Source organism: Oryzias melastigma, linkage group LG11 (assembly GCF_002922805.2).
Source record: "Oryzias melastigma strain HK-1 linkage group LG11, ASM292280v2, whole genome shotgun sequence".
NCBI classification, from domain to species: domain Eukaryota; kingdom Metazoa; phylum Chordata; class Actinopteri; order Beloniformes; family Adrianichthyidae; genus Oryzias; species Oryzias melastigma.
Window position 1 is genome coordinate 25,332,422 of NC_050522.1, and position 20,278 is coordinate 25,352,699.

The 20,278-nt window shown below is 36.5% G+C and overlaps 1 protein-coding gene and 1 long non-coding RNA gene across 2 annotated transcripts in view; one reads left to right on the forward strand and one right to left on the reverse strand.

Annotated features, from left to right (window-relative positions):
• The window catches only part of LOC112162681, a 7,729-nt gene extending 1,804 nt beyond the window's left edge, over window positions 1-5,925 (forward strand). Inside the window, exon 2 of the long non-coding RNA XR_004948693.1 lies at window positions 724-5,925. This is a non-coding gene — a long non-coding RNA (uncharacterized LOC112162681). The remainder of the gene's footprint in view (window positions 1-723) is intronic.
• tgfbr2b (transforming growth factor beta receptor 2b) overlaps window positions 1-18,918 on the reverse strand; it is a gene marked incomplete at its 5' end in the record, with an annotated part of 23,428 nt that extends 4,510 nt beyond the window's left edge. Inside the window, 4 exon segments of the mRNA XM_024298564.2 lie at window positions 5,612-5,753; window positions 7,273-8,048; window positions 17,039-17,229; window positions 18,774-18,918. Of these exon segments, the coding sequence (XP_024154332.1) occupies window positions 5,612-5,753; window positions 7,273-8,048; window positions 17,039-17,229; window positions 18,774-18,918 (1,254 nt within the window).
• Between the last annotated feature and the right edge of the window lie 1,360 nt (window positions 18,919-20,278).

Genomic DNA, 20,278 nt, shown 5'->3' on the forward strand with positions numbered 1-20,278 from the left:
ATTCACATGTTGCTATGGAAGTTTTTAACTCCGTTTTTCAAGCTCAATGTACCAAACATGCAACTATTCAATGCATGTTGTAAGGCACGTGTCAAAGTCGAGGCCCGGGGGCCGGATTCGGCCCTCCAGGTAATTCTATTGTTATTAATGTCTTGATGTTATCTTGCACTTATTTCCTACTTGTATAATTTTGACAAAATATATTTTTATGGAGAGTAAAATATTGAAAGTTATTTAAGGTTTAAGTTGATTTATTCTGGAATAATATTCCTGCATTTTTATCATTCATATTTATGTTAAAAAGTTACAGTTTTAAAGTTTTAAATTAGAATTCTGCTAGCTTTTTGGCTAATTTTGCATTATTAGGCTGTTTTGGAGTTTAGCAAGCATTTCAGTTGCATGCTAGCTGTTTTAGCAAATTTATGCTCTTTAAAAAGTTTTTAAGGCTGTTTTGGTGCTTAGCTAATATTTCAGCTACATGCTAACTGTTTTGGGTAATTTAGGCTTTTTAAAAAAGCTTTTTAGGCTATTTTGGTTTTTAGTTAATAATTTATTGACATGCTAACTGTTCTGGCTAAGTTAAGCTAACATATCAGCTACATGCTAGCTGTTTTAGCTAATTTAGGCTTTTTTTAAGTTTTTTTTGCCTGTTTTGGAGTTAGGCTAACATTTAAAAGCTAGCTGTTTTGGCTAACTTAAGCATTTCTTGTGTTTGTTTTTTAGGCTCACCCAAGGTGTGTTATAGATTTTGACTTTGACACCTCTGATCTACAACCTTGATTTTTCCTAAGACCCACCTGCGTCCTCCGAACAGGTTTGACCGTTTTTCATCCCGTTTTCGCCCATAAGGGAAGTTTGGACCAAACAAGCAAAAACAGCCAGAGCTGAATTCCATTTTTACATTTTTTTCTTGAACATTTTTCCTCATAAATTTAGCAGAAAGTGTGCTAACGCGATCACTGGAGCATCGTCTGAGTCTGGAGGCTTGGCTGATCCCCCCAGCTGGTGTTCATTAGCCTGCGGTGGCTGACACTTGTTTTGTGTTGTGAAAGTCATGCAGTACAGATGTATGCACGTTTATTACACATTAGCGGCGCTTACTTTAGGACATATGGCAGTCGCTAACCCCGCCATTAACCGTGCTTATGCCGCTCTTTACCACCTGTTAAAGACGCCCATCAACCACGCCGGGGGCCCATCAGGTGACTGCCGTCCCCGGACCAGGAAACCTCCCCGGAGAAGGCTGGCAGACGTCTCTACATACCGCACGTCTGGCTGTGGAGGAACTGATGGTCTGACATCTGGAGAGCAGCTGCCCCCAGCTCCCCTCTGGGGGTACGCAGGCATTTCTTCCCTCTGCAGCTCCACATTCAACACCGCTCCGCTATTATCCCGCCCCACCCGGCCGAGGAACGCCACCGGAGCCTTTCCAAGCCCTAAATCCGGCAGGCTAAATTATACAGAGAGAGAAAAAGTCCTCCGATCGGTCTCTGTGCGGGTGAAAGTCTCACGGCTCCGTCGGCTCGCGGGGGAACCGTGTGACCCCGTCAGGTCGACCAGACCCGGCCCAGTCATGCCGGTGATACACCGGGGGCCTCAGAGTCACGCGTGACTCACTGATCTCTGCAACAACACGCAGGAAAAACTCGTCTTTCCCTCATATGGACGGCTTAGGAAGCTTCCTCTGAGGGTGACGGACGATTCACCGTTTGGTGTTTTTGTCTCAACAAACGTTAACACAGCAGCAGAGAGGCTTCTATTTTCAGTCGGGAGGAGGGGCGGGGTTCCCCTCTCCGGGAAATCCACTCCGGACTGTCCTCTGGACAGCTGTCCAATGGAAAAAGACAAATATGAGGGAAAAGACGCAGAAAGTGACAGGAAACGGCAGAATCTTAGAATGAGCATCAGAGCGGTTGTGATGTAACAGAGTCTGTCTGGGACAGTCTGAGCGATTTAAAAGGAGAAATACTCGGAAATGCAAAAACAAAAGGATTTCTTATTACATTTGTTCTCTTTCAGAAGAAAAATGACTCATAAATGTTAAAAAACTCTAAAAAAACTGGTGTATTTGTCATGTTCTAGTTGCAAATTGTTGTGAATCAGACCAGAAAATTCTGTCTGAAAAATCTTTGTGACATAAATACGCCACAAGCTCCACACTACGAGCAGACAAATAGATCCGTGAACGTCTGTTTTCCTGGTCTGAGCTGGAATCTCCGATATTGCTCGTTTTTGTTGCAGCGCTAATGTTGTTTATGGTCGTAAGGAGCTGTAAGCTAGTGGGAAAACGTGTAAACTAGAGGTGGGCAGATCAATGAGTATCGACAGTATTGATCCCAAAGTAAAATAACAATACTAGTGAGATAAGATCAATACTTTTGGTACTTTGTACAGTAAGAAGGTTGAACGACAGCTCACCGCTCCAAAAGGGGAGGGGCCAAATGTTAAACTAGAGAACAAACTAATCAAACTTACTTGAACTTTATTACAGTGTTTACTTTTTATTACTAACTTTATTTAAAAATATATTTGTGGTGTTTTTATTTATTTTTGCACTAGTTACTGTTTCCTTCTTCTCATTATTATTGTATTATGTCATCACTAACACATGATCTATAGTCGATGTATATTCAGTTCAGATTGTTATCATTCGTTAACAAATATTTTATTTTCCAAAAGTCTCAGTTTATTTACTCACACTTAAAGGACAAAAAATGTGCATTTTAAATCAACATCCTAAGAAAAAGTATGAATATCGGTGATCCTGGTCCTGTACTTACTTGGTATTGGATCGATACCTAAATTCACAGTATTAGTGAGAACAGACCGATGATGGGAAATGGGGGCGGGGTTACGCAATTTGGAGATTTCTAATGAACTCCTGCAGCTCTGCAGATACGTATGTCCTCGAAAACGACTGTTTTTTACATTTATTCTGACACCGTCATGATAAAACGTCCACTGGGAACGCTTTGGAGATAGATCAAGAATGACGGGAGAGGGACTTTGGAGCACAGAGCTGGGAGCAAAACAGGACATAAAGCGTTTCCCCTCCAGGAGGAAGAGGGGCCGAAGGTCGCTGGAAATGTTGTTTTTACCTCATAAAGAAAAAAAAAAACTCTGTGAGCAAAAAACTTTGAGTAAAGAGGAAAAACAGACGCAACTGCAGAAACAAAACAAACGACACAAATGAGAACTTTTTACCTCGTATTGATCCTTTAGGATTCATCAAAGGTGGAGGACGTGTCAATTCATCCATTTCATGAAGCATTTTCTGCTTTTATGTATATTCAAATCAACATTTATGCTGACGGTGTAAAAAAACATCTATAATAGGGTTAGAATTCAGGAGTTATAAAAGTTAAAGGCATAAAACCCAAAAATACTTCAGGAGTTATTCCTGATTAGATAGAAATGATTCCCTGAAGAAATGAAGATTATTGACGCTGAGAATGAGGTGCAGGAAGTACTAAATACTAAACTAGTAAAGTTACATCACCTGCGTTGGTGCTAGCGTGAATGCTTTTAGCTAAATGTGCTCACTAAAGATGCTTTTAAACGTTTTACTAGCATGAATGTCCTGAATGTGCTGGACGTTTTAACACTAAACTTTCCTTATTTGCAGAAATTGTACAAAGAATTTGATTTGTAAATCTTGAAAAATCACAAAATTTGCCTAAAATCGTAAAAATTGTAAAATATATCAATACTAAAAGTAGGAGCATGAACGTGCTGACCGTTTTAATACCAAACTTTCAGAATTTGCATGAAGTAAACAAAGAATTCTACGTAATTTAAAAAAATTACGTAAAAATGTAAGAATGCGTAAAACGTTAGCAAACCAAAAGTACAAACGTGAATGTTCTGAACGTTTTGATACCAAACTTGTGTGATGCAGAAAGTGCACAAAAATTTGAATTATATTTTTAAAAAATGCGTAAAATTTAAAACGCATAAAAGGTAACAATACTAAAAGAATAATCAGGAATGTCCTGAACTTGCTGAATGTTTAGACATCAAAACTGCTTAAGTTTCAAAAGTGCACAAAGTTTTTGAAGGATTTGAAGAATTTCATTTTCATTTTCAATGGGGCTGAAAAATGACACAAATTACGTAAAATCTTAAAAATCGTAAAATATATCAACACTAAAAGTACGAGCATGACTGTTCTGAAGGTTTTGATACCAATTTTTCAAATCTTACAAACGATTTGAAGAGATTTTTTTTTAAATCTTTAAAATTTTGAAAATGCGTAAACGGTAGGAATGTCACTCAAAGAAGTTCAATTATATCTTTAAAAAAAGCGTACAAATGTAAAATGCGTAAAAGGTATGAATACCAAAAGCAGAAGCTGGAACGTTCTGAACATGTTGATACCGAGATCACTTGAGCTTCAAAGGTGAACTAATATTTTTGAAGGATTTGAAGAGTTTCACATTCATTTTCAATGGGGCTGAAAATGGCAAAAATTGCGTAAAATCTTAAAAAAATTGTAAAATATATGAATACTAATAGTACAAACATGAACATCCTGAACATGTTTTGATACCAAACTTGCTTAAGTTTCAAAAGTGCATTAAAGTTTTTAAATGATTTGAAGAATTTCACATTTATTTTTAGTGGGGCTGAAAAATCGCTTCAATTACGTCAAATCTTTAAACCTGTAAAATATATCAATACTAATAGTACGTATGTTCTGAATGAGCCGAACGCTTTAATAACAAGATTGTTTACGTTTTTAAAAGTTCTCAAAGGATTTGAAGAATTTCCCTTAAAACTCGTAAAATATATAATTACTAAAAGTACAAGCATGAATGTCCTGAATAAGCAGAACGTATTGACACCACGATTGCAGAGAGCAGCAGGAGAAATCACACTTCAAGCAAACGTTTTTAGAATATTTAAGTTAAGAAAGCGTAAAAAAATGAACATTTCAAGCCATAACGCACTAAAAACGAATCAAACTTCTGATCTCTTCTCTGACAACATTAAGCGTCCCTCTCGGATAAATGAGCCTCGCTGTCGTTTAGCCTCCATCACAGGTCGGTTTGAGCTCCCCGGACGCATTAAAGCTGCAAATATTTTGGTGAAGGTTTGGATGTCGGGAATCCGTGTTGGGAAACGATTTGGCAGCAGCTCTTTCTCTGCTGCCAAAGCCTTTGAATCAGATCCTTCTTCTCCCTCGGAGACGCTGCAGATCGCCTTCCCGGGCGCTGCGGCGTGTTTACGCGGCGTGCTCCACAAACAGGAGAGACGTGCAGGAAGGGAACGGCGTTTATGGATTCATAAACTTCCTGAGGGTGACGTCTGCAGGTGATGCTCTACGACAGCGTGGGAATGTAAACGCATCCACCCAGAGAAGAGTCTGTTCAGCATTAAATCCTCTTCATGCAAGTTTGTTTTGGGGCTCCATTATAATAATATCCCATAATTCCTTGTGGTTTCACACACTGTAAGCATTAACTCAGTTGGAGCATGAAGCTAAATTTGGATGATGCAACCGTTTCATTTTTTTCTCATGACATCACGCTGTCGTAAATTAAAGCGTTTTTCCGGTTTTTGCCCGGACGTGCCCCTCCCGCTGAGCCCGCCCCCGCCGCCGCCGCCTTACCTCCGATGGCGCTGCATCTGGAGATGATCTCCCACAGAACCAGAGCCATGGAGTAAACATCGGCTTGTTTGAAGGACTCGATGTTCTCCAGGTTGATTCTGGACTCCAGCACCTCGGGGGCCATGTACCGGGCCGTCCCCACCTGGGAGGAGGAAGACAGAGCGGCGCCGTGAGGACACCTCGCCACCAAAACTACAACATTTTAGACACTTTTCATGAAAGAAATAGAAAGTTAAAAATGATAAAACCCCACCCCCTTTAAATTTTGAAAAAAGATTACTTAAAAGTGAGAAAAACAAAAAAATAAATAAAAATGAATCACTTATGGGAGTTAAAAATAAAACTGAAATGTTCACAAAACACAAAAATGTTGTCGTCTTTGAACATAGTTAGCATAGCGAGCTAATAAAAGTAGCGTTCCCATGATGCTCGCATATTTTTTACCGTAATATTGTGAAATTCTAATTGTTGGCTTAAGCTGAACGAAATGATATAACATACGAAACTATACTAGGAATGTGGGCATGTTTAACAAAAAAAAGCTCTGTTGCTAGGGAAATCCAAACATTTACTTTTGCCAATTTTTCTAAAATGTACATAGATCTGTTCGCCTCCCCCAGGCGAACAAAAAATAAAAAGGTTGCTATGGAGAAAAACCAACAGAAAAGCCACTATTTAGAAAAAAGTGTTTGTTTCATGAATTGGTCAAGTGCACACGTTTAGTACCAGGTGACTCCCACCCCGTCAAAAAAAAAAGATGACATCACAGCGAGAAAAAATGCAGAAAAAATAAAAATAAATCTCTTATAGGGGTCAAAAAATGTAAAACAAAAACAGAAATGTAACTAAACACAAACATTTAGTTGATTTTGAACATTGCTAGCATAGCAAGCTCATAAAAATGGCGTTCCTGTGTTATTCACAGATTTTTTAACCGTATTATTGTGAAATTGTAATACGTGGATTGTTGGCTTTGACTGAATGAAATTATATAACTTACAAAATGACTAAACTAGGAATGTGGGCGTGTTAAAATACTAAAACCTCAGTTTGGGAATTTCAAAAATGTACTTTTCCTAATTTTTCTAAAAACTACAAAGATCTTTTCGTCTCCCCAGGCGACCAAAAAAGTAATATGGTTGCTATGGAGATTCTGCCCAAGTTGCGTCCAGTAAATAGAAATACACATAGCAATAAAAATTACATTAAAAAGTAAGAATCGCGGTTCAATTCGCCACCTAAGCACCATATTTGGACGACCACAAACTCAATGCTGCTCATCATTTTGTGCAATTCCTTATTTTTTTTAAAATACTATTAGAGGGGTGTGGTCGTCAATGCCTCAACATATTAACTCAAGCAATACTTCCTTAATGAGTGTTGAATAGACTCATATCGTTTGGCCCATAGATATCCCCACAATTATGTCTAAATCTCTAAAATGACTGTAGCTACAGAGTCAAAATTTGACGTGTAACTACCTCTTTAGCCCCGCCCACTGGTTAGTTATGGAGGATTTTCCAATTGAGTTGATTGTATCACCTCAATGGTAAGTTTTATCTCAGTCTTTTACAACAAAAGGCCCGCCCACTTCCCTACGACATCATCAGCCAGTGTGCATCTCCAGTAAAACCGTATTTTTAATGAACTGAGCGGCTCACCTGTCCGCTGTTGGCCAGCTCGTCCACGGACAGCGAGTGGTCCAGCCGTAGAGCGAGGCCGAAGTCGCAGACGCAGCAGCTCAAGTCCTTTTTCAGCAGGACGTTGGAGCTCTTAATGTCTCTGTGGGCGATGGGCACCTTGGGCCGGCCGCAGGTCGTCTGGTCGCTGTGCAGGTGAGCCACTCCCCAGGACAGCGAGCTCCCCATCACCAGAAGGTCGTGCCAGCTGATGACGTGATGGACCAGGTACTCCTGGAGGTTTCCGAGCGGCAGGTAAGCCGTGATGAGCCAGTACTGTCTCTGCACTTTCCTTTCCTCCGCCGTCAGGAAGTGCAGCACGTTTTCATGCCTCAGATCCGCATCCGAGAAAACCTCCTTCTCGTTCTTCCAGGAGGCGTACTCGTCGTACGGGAAGATCTTGATGGCGACCGTCTCGAAACCTTGCTCCTCCCGCACCGACGAGCCCTGCTTCAGCTTGGCCTTGTAGACCTCAGCGAAGCGGCCCTTCCCGACCAGGACGTCCAGCTCGATGGGCAGCAGCTCCGTGTTGTGGTTGATGTTGTTGGCCAGCGTGGAGCTGCTGTCCGAACCCTCGTCGTCGATCATGATGGCGCGGGCGTCGCTGCAGTCCAGGGGGGGACACTTCTTGCACCGGAGGTGCGCTTGGTGCTGGCGGAAGACGCGGTAACAGTAGAAGGAGGCGACGAAAACGATGGCCATGAACAGAAGAGGCAGCAGGCTGACCAGAACCACAGCCACCACCTCTGGAGATACATCTGGACACAAGAATCAAGGAGGTCAATAAGTTTGGGTGAACAATAATCCCGTCCTGTCTACACACAAACACAAATAACGATTCATTCAGGAAACTATTACTTCAGATTCCTCCAATCATCTTTTTATAAAAGTGATCTCAGTCGTCTTTAAATTATGATGATGATTTTTTTAGCCAGAGTAAACAAAAACTGTCGTTTTCTAGGACATAGTTTCAACAGAGCGGCAGAAATTCACCCCTGAGTTGTGGGAGGAACCCTTGGCATGGAGCAACCCCGCCCCCGCTTCCCCTCATCTCCCACTAGCTTACAGCCCCTCACAACCAAGCTAACATTAGCATAGCAAAAAAGTGGTATCCAGAAACATAAGGCGCTGCTAAACTTTACTACGTTACTGACTCAAATTGTTGCAAAGTATTACTACTTTACTAACATAAAGCGTTGCTTAGGTTTACTACTTTACTAATGTAAAGTGTTGCATAACTTTACTACATTACTAATGTAAGTTGTTGCAAAGTATTACTACTTTACTAACATAAAGCGTTGCTTAGGTTTACTACTTTACTAATGTAAAGTGTTACAAAATATTGCTACTTTACTATGTAAAGTGTTGCTTAACTTTACTTCATTACTAATATAAATTGTTACAAAATATTGCTACTTTACTGTGTAAAGTGTTGCTAAACTTTACTACATTACTAATGTAAGTTGTTGCAAAGTATTACTACTTTACTAACGCAAATTGTTGCAAAATATGACTAATTTACTAAAGTAAAGCGTTGCTTAGGTTTACTACTTTACTAATGTAAAGTGTTGCATAACTTTACTACATTACTAACTCAAATTGTTACAAAATATTACTACTTTACAAACGCAAATTGTTGCAAAATATGACAAATTTACTAAAGTAAAGCATTGCTCAGCTTTACTACTTTATTAATATAAAGTGTTGCTAAACTTTACTACATTACTAACTTGAATTGTTGTAAAATATGACTAATTTACTAACATAAAGCGTTGCTTAGGTTTACTACTTTACTAACGTAAAGTGTTGCATAACTATCCTAACGTAACGCAATGCTAAACTTTACTACATTACTAATGTAAATTGTTACAAAATATTACTACTTTACTAATGTAAAGCGTTGCTAAACTTTACTACTTCACCAACGTAAAGCGCTGCTTAACTTTACTACTTTTCTAACATTACTTTGCTTAACTTTAAGTGCTTCGGGCCTTCGAGGAAGGTAGAAAAGCACTATACAAGTATACACCATTTACTACTTTACTGTCGTACGTTTTTACAAAACTTTACGACTTTACTTATATAGTGTTGCTTAACTGTATTATTTTAATAACACAAAAGTGTTGCATAATTTTATTATTTAACAAAGTAACGTGTTGCAAAATCGAATGCAACAAGAACATGTTAAAAACACTATTCTTATCGCCTTTTAAAAGTATATTTAATGATCTAATGAGGTTGATCTTTTTTTATTCATGTCGTTACTTGATGGAGTTTTTGTCCAACATAAAAACTTTATTCCTTTTCTTGTGTTTATAGACACCAAAGCAAAACAATAAACATGTGATTATGAGTATTTTATATCCTACAAATTAGCAACACTTATTTTCATACAATTTACTAAAGTTAAACATTTCTTTTTTAATGATTTCTAGGAAGAAAACCAGATGACAGGCTTTGAGAATTTAAATTATATTTACAGTAGACCTCCAAGAAAAACAGGACGGATCAAACATTTACTAAAAACAAGAGACGCTGCTATGCAACTAATCTGAAAGCTTGTAACTTATAAACTCTGTGGGTGTCGCTGCATTCCTGTCTGAGGGAGAGATTAGAATGTAACCCAAAATAAAAAAGTGTCACATTAATGAAGGAAAAACAGCTTTATTTTGGGGGTTTTCCTGCAAAATGAGAAGTTTTTATTTCTGATGAGGTTCCTCTGAGAACGGACATTTACCGAGGAACCGCCATGAAAGGGGTGGGAGGCTCCTAAAGCTAAATGACATCTACAACAAACGAAGAACTAAAGTCCTGTAAATGTTTAGTCCACCTTAAATCACAGTGGTTACGGCCGAGTCTTTAAATTCAGCCTGTCACAGACTGGCTTCTCATAGCAGTGAAGTTGTATGTTTACATGCATGTCAGCTTAAAGATACACATTTATGTTTGTTGTGTTTATGTTGCAAAACTTAAATGACAGTGGAGAGATCCGTCTTTTGGTTCCTTCAATTACCGAACCGTTATTTAGTTTTATAAACTCCCAGGAAATTCTGAAGGTTCTGGGCTTGTTGGGATCACTCGACTCTTTCTGGGAGGATTTTGGAAGCATTTTCAAAGAAAAGAAATCGCTTTAATGACTTTAACCTGACTTTTTTGTGTCTGTGCTCAGGCTGCCCCAAATGAATTAATTATTATTTTTTCTGATTAGTCGACTAATCAGGTCACACATAAAGTGGATGGAAAGCACATATCTTAACTATCATTAACTTTAAACTAACTTAAAACTAGAAAAGTTGCATTAGCTGCGATAATGCTAGTCTTTTTGTTAAAAGTACTCGCTGAAGATGCTGAAGCTTTTTGCTGAAAATGTTGATACAATTTACTTTAATTACGAAGGGATTTGCTGATAATGCAGAAGCTGTTTACAAAATGTTAAATTTGCTAAAAAAAAAAATGAAAATTTCATGAAAGAACTATGATAGAATGTTGAAGCTGACCTAAATTTCTGACAAATTTGGAGTAAAATTGCTTAAAAATCCCTGATACATGCCAGTTTTGAAAAAATTAAAGAGCATGTTGATGAAATATTAGCTAAACTCTAAATTAGCCCAAAAAACCTTAGCAGATGCCAAATTAGCAAAATAAGCTAGCTCGTTGCTAATATACTAGCTAATATACTAGCCAATTTCCAATATAGCCAAAAATTCCTCAGTAAACTAAATTAGTCAAAACGTTAGCATGTTGCTAAAACAAAAGCTAAACTTTAAATTAGCCTAAAAAAACCTAATTAGATGACAAATCATCCAGTAACGTTAGCATGTTGATGAAATATTAGCTAGACTCAAAATTAGCCCAAAAAACTTAGTAGAATCCAAATTAGCAAAAAAAGCTAACTCAGTGCCTTAATACTAGCTAAACTCTACAATAGCCTAAAATTCCTCAGTAAACTAAATTAGTCAAAAATGTTAGCATGTTGGAGCAAAACTCTAAATTTGCATAAAAATTCCTCAGTAGATGCCAAAAAAAAAATCTAGCAATTTGCTTAAATACTAGTTAAACTCCAAAACAGACAATTCCTCAGTAGACTAGATTAGTCCAAAATGTTAGCATGTTGCTAAAACATCAGCTAAACTGAGCCCAAAAAACCTTATTAGATTCTAAATTAGCAAATTAAGCTAGCTTGATGCTTAAACACTAGCTAAACTCCACAATAGCCAACAGTTCCTCAGTTAACTTAATTACTCAAAAATGTTAGCATGTTGCTAAAATATCAGCTAAACTCCAAATGAGCCCAAAAAAACCTTATTAGATTCTAAATTAGCAAATAGAGCTAGCTTGATGCTTAAATACTAGCTAAACTCCACAATAGCCAACAGTTCCTCAGTTAACTTAATTACTCAAAAATGTTAGCATGTTGCTAAAATAGAAGCTAAAGTCCAATTTAGTCTAAAAACCCCAGTGGATAACAAATTAGCCAAAAACGTTAGCATGTTGCTAAAATATTAGCTAAACTCCAATTTAAAAAAAAATTTACATTAAAAAATGAAACCATAGATCATGAATATATTTAAAGGTTTGTTGCTGATCTACTTGAAATTTTGAAATTTGAAGACTTTCTCATTCATTTCTTATGGGGCATATTTTGCTCAATATTTTAAAATCTATAAAGTTTATAAACACCAAAAATAAAGTCCTGAATGAGATGAGCGTTTTAACACAAGATTGTTGAAATTGCTGGAAGTTTGATTGAGTTTTTAGTGCAGAAAAACGTACAGAAAGGAGCCGGAGAATCACTGTAGTGTGAATGATTACTGAGCATCCGTCGACTATTTTAATAGTCGATTAGTCGACTAATCGTGGCAGCAAAAGTCTGTGCGCACACAAACCATAATGTGTGTGATGGAGTGCTTTTTTTACTTCCTGTTCAAGATTAATCTTAGAAAGATCTTTAAGAATACCCTCAGAAATCATGAGTATCAGCAGTTTCAAGAACAATCTTTTATGGTCGTCTGTGATTAGTTCTCACCTCTCAACAGTAACTGAATAACGAGACATTAAACGAGAGGTTTGACCAATCAGAACAGATCTGATCCTGATGTGGGAGGACTGCACTCGCCATGAGGAGGAAACACGACGTGGTATTTCATAAATACGAGATACATATCCTCCTATAGAGAGCAGTAATGTCTGTAGAACCGGGCCCGCCCTGTGGAATGTCCATAAGAATAAGAAATGTGTCTGGACCACAAACTGAAGAATTCCTCCAAGAACTGACCCGGTTCACCACACATTGTGTCTCCGTGAAGCAGGAGGCCGGTGCTTGTAATTTAGGAGGTGGTGTGTCTGGAAGCCTCGTCGGTTTTGGCAAACATGGACGCCTGACGACTGTTTGGTTTTTGAAGCTGCAGTCGTAAAGGAGCATCTATAAAAAGTATGTCACCCAAAGGGGAGAAACCACAGTTCTAAGTTTAAACATTTTCCCGTTTTTTAGTATTAAGAATCTAAATTATTGTCTTACATAAACCCTCAAAGAAGGATCCTTCAAGCAGGTTGTGAGTTCATCTTAGAGTAGAAACATGAGACGTTGGTGAATGTAGAAGTCATTCCGTGCACTTCCCACTAAAGCCCTCCGTTTCTCTCACTTTTCTAAACAGGAAACCACATGTCTAGCATCCTCCACAGGGCCCCTCGCCAGATAGCTTGTTTTGATTTTTGTAGAGTGTGAAGCTGCAGTGAGTCTGACAACAAACCTGTCACAGAAGCTCTCAGATTAGGGAAAAACTGGACTTTTTCAGTGAATTGTACTGAACAGGTAAAGGTTCAGTGAGTAATTTAAACTTGTGTCTTTAGGGTTTAAAAAGGTCTTAATAATTGAATTAGAGTCTGTGTAGTTTCACACAGCAAGTGAAATAACACTGATGGATTTTATCTCAACATTAGTGGAACATCCCATTTTTAATGTTTTTAGATGCTCACAGAAATGGTTGTTACGGAGACAAAAATACTCCTCAATGCCAAGAAAGCTACTGCTACAGCAGTGGATGCAGTTTATTTGATGTGGACATAATTGTAGCTCTAAAGGTTTTGTAGTGACAGAACTATTATTTCTTTAACATTAAATCTTTAGTTACAGTATTTACATTTATTACATTTATCGTGACTCTTCAATCATTTATGTAATTAACATAATTTTAAATAATTCTGATATGAAGATAAACAGCTTTGCAATAAAATGACCAAACTATGCAACTTTACTACTTTACCAAAGTAAAGCATTCCATGACTTTATTAATGTTAAGTGTTGCATAACTTTACTACTCTCCTAGTGTAAAGCCAAGCTTAACTTTAAAAACGTAGTGTTATATGACATAACTACTCCAATAATCTAAAAAAATGCATAACTCTTATGTACAGTGTTACATAACTTTAATACATTACTCTAGTAAAGTGTTGAATAACTTTACTATTTTCCCAAAGTAAAGAATACCATAACTTCATTATTTTCGGAATATGAAGTGTTGCATTTACTAATTTACTAACATAAAGTGTTGTTTACCTTTACTACTTTACTAATGTAAAATGTTGGATAACTGTACTATAATACTTAAATAAAGTGTTTTACCTAGCTATACTATATTACAAATGTAAAGTTTTGCATAATTATACTATATTTTTAAAACAAAATGTTAATTTGACTACAATACTTGCATTAAGTGTTGCATACCTATACTAACTTACTAGCGTGAAATGTTAAATAATTATACTAATCTCATAATGTAAAGTTTGGAAGAACTATACTACATCTCTAGTGTAAAGTGTTGAATAACTTTACTAATCTACTAATGTAAAGTTTCGAATAAATATATACTACTCTCCTTATGTAAAGTGTTGAATAACTATACTACTTTCGTAATGTAAAGTTTTTAATAATAATACTACTTTCATAATGTAAAGTTTTTAATAACTATACTGCATTACTGGTGTAAAATGTTGAATAACAATACTACTTTCAAAATGTAAAGTTTTGAATAACAGTACTACATCACTAATGTAAAGTGTTGAATACCTATACTACATTACTAGAGTTAAGTGTTGAATAACTATACTAATCTACTAATGTAAAGTTTTGAATAACTATACTACATTACTAGTGTAAAGTTTTGAATAACTATACTACATTACTAGTGTAAAGTTTTGAATAACTATACTACATTACTAGTGTAAAGTATTGAATAAAAATACTACTTTAAAAATGCAAAGTGTTGCATATCTTTACTACTTTAAAAACACATGTTTCATCAAATTACTATTTCCTAGTTGTAAAGTTTTCATAACTGTATTTCTTTACTAACATTAAGTGTCATATAACTTTATTTTCTTGAGATCAAAGATTCTAAAAATATTAGTAAAACTGAACTGAATAAGTGCAAAAACGAAAGATGAAAAACGTCATAGCAAGGGAACACTGTACACTAAAACATGCTAAAATAAAAGAACATGAATTCATAGTTTTACTATTCAGGTAGATAAATTGATTTTCAATTAAATATAAGAATAAAGCAATATCTGGTGAAATCTCAATATAATTGTTTACGTTCTGTTATTTTTACATTTTCAAATGATAAGAAAAAATTATTACAGTTTAAATTAAATAATAACTTTTTTTGCTTTGTTTTTTTTTGTGCAAAACAACCAACACAAACGAAAAAAAAAGTGGCATGAAAACTATGGAGCCACTTTGTGTCATAAAACACCAGGTTTATTTACTCCAAAGTAAGAAGTAGAAGTCTCTCTTTTTACTGAAACTGTGATTAAGTGAGTCATCACGGCGTCTGCTAACATGTTGGAACACGTTCCATCAGATACAAAGACACCAACCCTCCAAGCAAAGTGTTTGCTAACTTTCTTCTGTCAAAAGAAAAAACAGACCAACTTTCAGTTCTATTTTTAGGATAAAAGCCTTTCGCTCAATTTGTTGTCAGCTGATTCCAAAGGATAACAGTCGGTCTGATGCTGCATTTAGCTCCACATGGTTTCATTATGTGGTGAAATTCTCGTCCTTTTTGAAGGTTTTGGTACTTTTCAACAATAAAAGTTCAAAGATTTTTACCTGGAAGGGTTTTTACAGACAAACTTCTGACCCAAATGCTGCCTTTAGACACTGCGAAGTCTCAGAGACATCTGCGTTTCCATGACGTGGTCTGCACAGCACAGGCGCTTTCAATTTGGCAGCGTGTGCACAGCCGGCGCTCGGAAATGTACTCCAGTGTTATTACTGCCGGGATGCTGTAGTCAAAATACAACCCCTTCCAGGGACAATATTGTAACTGGAGTCTCCAAAACCTGTTTGCCATCATGTATCTGGACAGCGCTGCGGCGCACACATGTTAGCGTTCACACGTGACGTCAGAGCAGAGAGGAAGTGGTCGAGTCATATCAGAGATCCCCGCTTTTTCTAGTCGAGCAGCTGTTTCGGGTTTGCTGTGAGAATCAGGGGAGATCCAGGCAGAGTTTTTCTCTGTAGTTCTGTAGTTTAAGTCGTCGTATTGTGAAAGAGAGGACGATTGTTCAGGAATATGGGTTCCAGACGTCTATGGAGCTACATTGGGGCCATAAATATTTGAAACCAAGAAACATTTTGAGAAAAATACTGGTGTTTGACCAAAAAAAAGTAAAATATCCAAAACTTTTCACTCTTCTAGGATAAAAGGTAATTATTTTCGGGTATAAATGTTCTGTTTTTTAGGTTTAAAAACTCAAAATTTGAATGTAAAAACGTTTTTGTTTTCAAGTCTGAAAATTTCTGTTTCAAAACGTTTGGCCCCATTGTGGTGTGTTGGGGCGGGGCTAAGACAAAGGACCAATCCAAGTCGAAGAGGATGATAACTTCAGTCCCAGTACATTCACAGACTCTAATAACTATATTTAGAATAAATATTTGAAACCAGAATGAAACCTTTATTAAAAAAATATGTTTGACAAAAAAAAAAGTAAAATGTCCAAAATTTTTTGCTATCCTAAAATAAACACAATTATTTTCAGCTTCAAATGTTCTGTTTTTTAAGGTTTCAAAACTCAAAATTTAAATTTCAAACCTTTTTTATTCCACTTCCAGCTCTTTTTTTTCTATTTTCAAATCTGAAAATTTCAGTTTAAAAACTCTTGGTCCCGTTGTGGTGTATAGGGGCGGGGCTAACACAAAGGACCAATCAAAATCGATGAGGGTGGTAACTTCAGTCCCGGTGCATTCACTGAATCTTAGAACTACGATCTTCACGTTCCGAAAATGGGGGCAAAGTTTTAAAACTGAAATTTCCAGATTAGAGAAAAAAAAATAGTCGAAACTGAAAAAAAAGGTTTCGAAATTGAAATTTTGAGTTTTTAAACTTAAAAAACTCAACATTTGAAGCTGTAAATAATAAAGTTAATTTTAGAATAGAAAAAGAGTTTTGTACATTTTATATTTTTTTTGGCCAAACATCAATATGTTTTTCAAAATGTTTTTTTTAAATAATATCGGCTCCAAAACAGCTCCATAGCCTTCAGCGCTCGTGCATTCACAGCTTTATTGTTTCTTTTTTAGTTTGTTTGCATCTGCAGCAGGAAACTGTTTTTACCCAGAAGTCCCTATTTTTAGCCTGAAAAAAAGGTTTGGGGAACTACAACTGTTCGTCCAGTAAATATAGTCACATGCTAAATTTGGGGTGAGCATGTATTTGCAGTTTTTCTGCAATAGCAAACAACTCACTCGAGGGGAAAAAGACCTTCAGGTTGCACTCCTCCCCCGAGCAGGAACAGATGAAGAAGTCGGAGTTCCTGCCGGAAATCGGCGTCATCTCGCATTGACCGTTTTTGTAATCCTGCAGAGTCAGGCCGTAGAGCTGATGAGCGGGGTTGTGGCACAACGTCTCCATGGTGACGTTGTCGTCTTTCTTCCTCCTGAAGAAAGAGAAAACGCAGCTTTGACTTGACTCTACATGTTATTTTTATCTCATTTTGTACGCGGTGAGATGGTTTTAACACCAAATACATCCATTGAAAAGAATATTTTTATTTCTGCAGAAATTTGAAAAAGAACCATCGTCATTTCATGACATGTGGGCGTGGCTTTACGCCTCCTGCTGCCTAAAGACCCGATGAAAATGTTAAGATAAACTGAACAAAAGGACCAAATTGTTTTCACAATTCTTCTTTCTTACTCCACCTTTAAGAAAAAATGTTACCCCTTAAAAATGAACTGAAAACGAATTTTGAGCTGAATAATTGACTCCTCCCCCGAAAAGATGAAAGAAGACATCACAGCGGGGGAGGATGTCAAAAAAATCTTTTACGGGGTTAAAAACATAGTTTCAAACCAAAACACGTGAAAAATATATATTCAAGGAATTTTCACGAAATTTAACACAAGTTTAAACTAAAATAACAAAACACAGCAGAGCAAGACTGCTGTGGAAAAAGAGGAGAACAAAGAACCAAAATACTTAAAATAAAATAGCATTTTTTAAAGTGAGGATTACTTAATTAGCATTTAGATTAGTTACATTTATAAGTTGATGTCTGAGGTGCACATTGATGATAAACTATGAAAGTTTTTACACAGGTGTTGACCTGAAGATATCTTGTTTTGAAAACTTCTGAAATGACGAGTAATTTAAACTGGTTGACCAATCATTCAATTGAATTTCAATACCTTGTTTCCACCTGTAGGGGGCACCACAAAGACAGACGGTTTTTGACCTTAATTCCAGGAATTGAACACGTTTATTTTAAATTATAAAAAAAATGCCAACAGTCAGCACTTTTAAAGCCCCATCTGTAGAGTTCAACAGAGAAAAAAAGTAGATTTCTTGCTTAGTTTCACTTTAAGACAATAACTCCAACCAAAATGTTCCTGACCTTTGACCTTGGTAATGGGGCCACCATCTTGAATTTTCTAAAAAAGAAAACTAACCTGTAGTACCAGCTACAATTTTAAACTCCTTCTAGGGATTTTGACCTAACTCCTTGAGCATCACTGGGAAGCTAAAATGTTAGTTTACATTTTTGTAGATTTTTTAAAGCTTATATTTAAAGTTGTATTTATCTTTTATTTGCACATTTTTTACTAGAATAATATGAAAATTTACCACATCCATCTTTGGTTCAAGGTGAATGAAACAAGGTAACATATGATTAGGACTGTGGGTGTGGTTAACAAAAAAAAAACTTGGTTGCCAAGGAAATCCAAAAATGTACTTTTACCGATTCTTTTAAAAGTTACATCAAACTGTTCGTCACCCCCAGGCGACCAAAAAATAAAATGGTTGCTATGGAGATAAACCCATAGAGAAGCCACAATTTTGAAAAAAGTGTTTTTTATGGAATTTGACTTCGGTGGCAGAGGGGGAGGGGGAGGGACATGTCGCTCAGCCAGTGGGGGAGGGTCAAAGAAGGAGCAACGCAGCCAGTGGCTTCATTTAGGATTACTGCTGCTGACCACTTACCAAATAGTGACGCACACGTCGTCGTCATGCTCACAGATGGCCGTCTTGTTGCATTCCACCTCGCACGTTCCCTTTCCCATGCAGCTGGTGGGCTCCAGGTCACAGAACTTGCACAGAGCTCGGATTTTCATTGGAAAATAGCTCTCTGGAACGAGAGAGGAGAGAGGAATGGTTAAATCAGAACATCAAGGTAAATCTGTTTTCTTAAAGAAGTAAAAGGACAGGAATCGACTTTGAAACAGAGGCAAGTTTTTAAAAACACCACAAGAAAATGTGAGGTATTCCATGTGCGAGGGCTGGACTGGTTCCTCCTCTGAAGTCCTGCTTTGGTCGTGTTCAGACTTGACTTTGCCAGCAGGCACAGCGTATCACAGAGACAGCCTGGATTGTGTGATGAGCGCCTGCGGGTTCGATAATCACCAGAGGAGAGACGGCTGCCAGACGGGCAGAAACAACAAACGACGCGAACACAAATGAGTCCTCCTAGACGTCTGCACCGCCTTCTACGAAGGCGCCAAACTTCAAAAACGGAGGAACGGCGTGAGGCTTCGCTCTTTAGGACGACAGAGGCATTCCTAAAGTGAAAAGAGAACTTTACACTGAAGCCTGGGGTTATATCCTAAGAAGGAATAATAAGGCCACCAAAAAAAGAAGAAAAAAAATAAAAATATGACATTTAAAGTCGTAAATTTAATTTTTTTTCACTTTAATTTTGTTAATTTAAGAAATTAAATCTCGTACATTTAAAAGTAGACTTTAGACTTTAAATCTTTTAAAGTTATGAGATTAAATCTAGTAAATTTACATTTTTTATCTCGTAAATGTATGACTTTACATCTCATTAATATATTAGATTAAATCTAGTTAAAATACTACAAAACATCTTGTAAATGTACACGTTTTTTCTCGTAAATTTACAACTTTAAGTCTTGTTAATTTACTAGATTAAATCTTGTTAATCTACGAGATTAAATCTTGTACATTTGCACGTTTTTTGTAAAATTGCAACTTTAAATCTTGTTAAATTCCAACATTAAAACTCCAAAATTTACAAGTTTTTTTCTTGTAAATTTACGATTTACAATCTCATTCATTTACGAGAATAAATCTTGTAAATTTACAAGTTTTTTGTAAATTTATGTTATTTAATCTCGTTAAATTACCAGATTAAAGTTCGTGAAGCTTTTTTTCTCTTAAATTAATGCTTTCGTATCTCATTAATTTACATTTTTTTGTAAATTTATTACTTTAAATCTCGTTAGTTTACTAGATTAACTCTTGTAAATCTACAAGTTTTTTTTTGTAAATTTACGAGTTTAAATATTGTTATTTTATTAGAATAAATATTGCAAATTTACATTTTTTTCTTGTAAAATTACAGCTTTCAATCTCGTGAGTTTTTTTTTCATAAATTTATGAGATTTCAAGTTATAATTTACTATTTTTTGTTTCCAAACTGGCCCAAATACTCCATCATAGTATCCTAACCATGACAAGCTATTAAT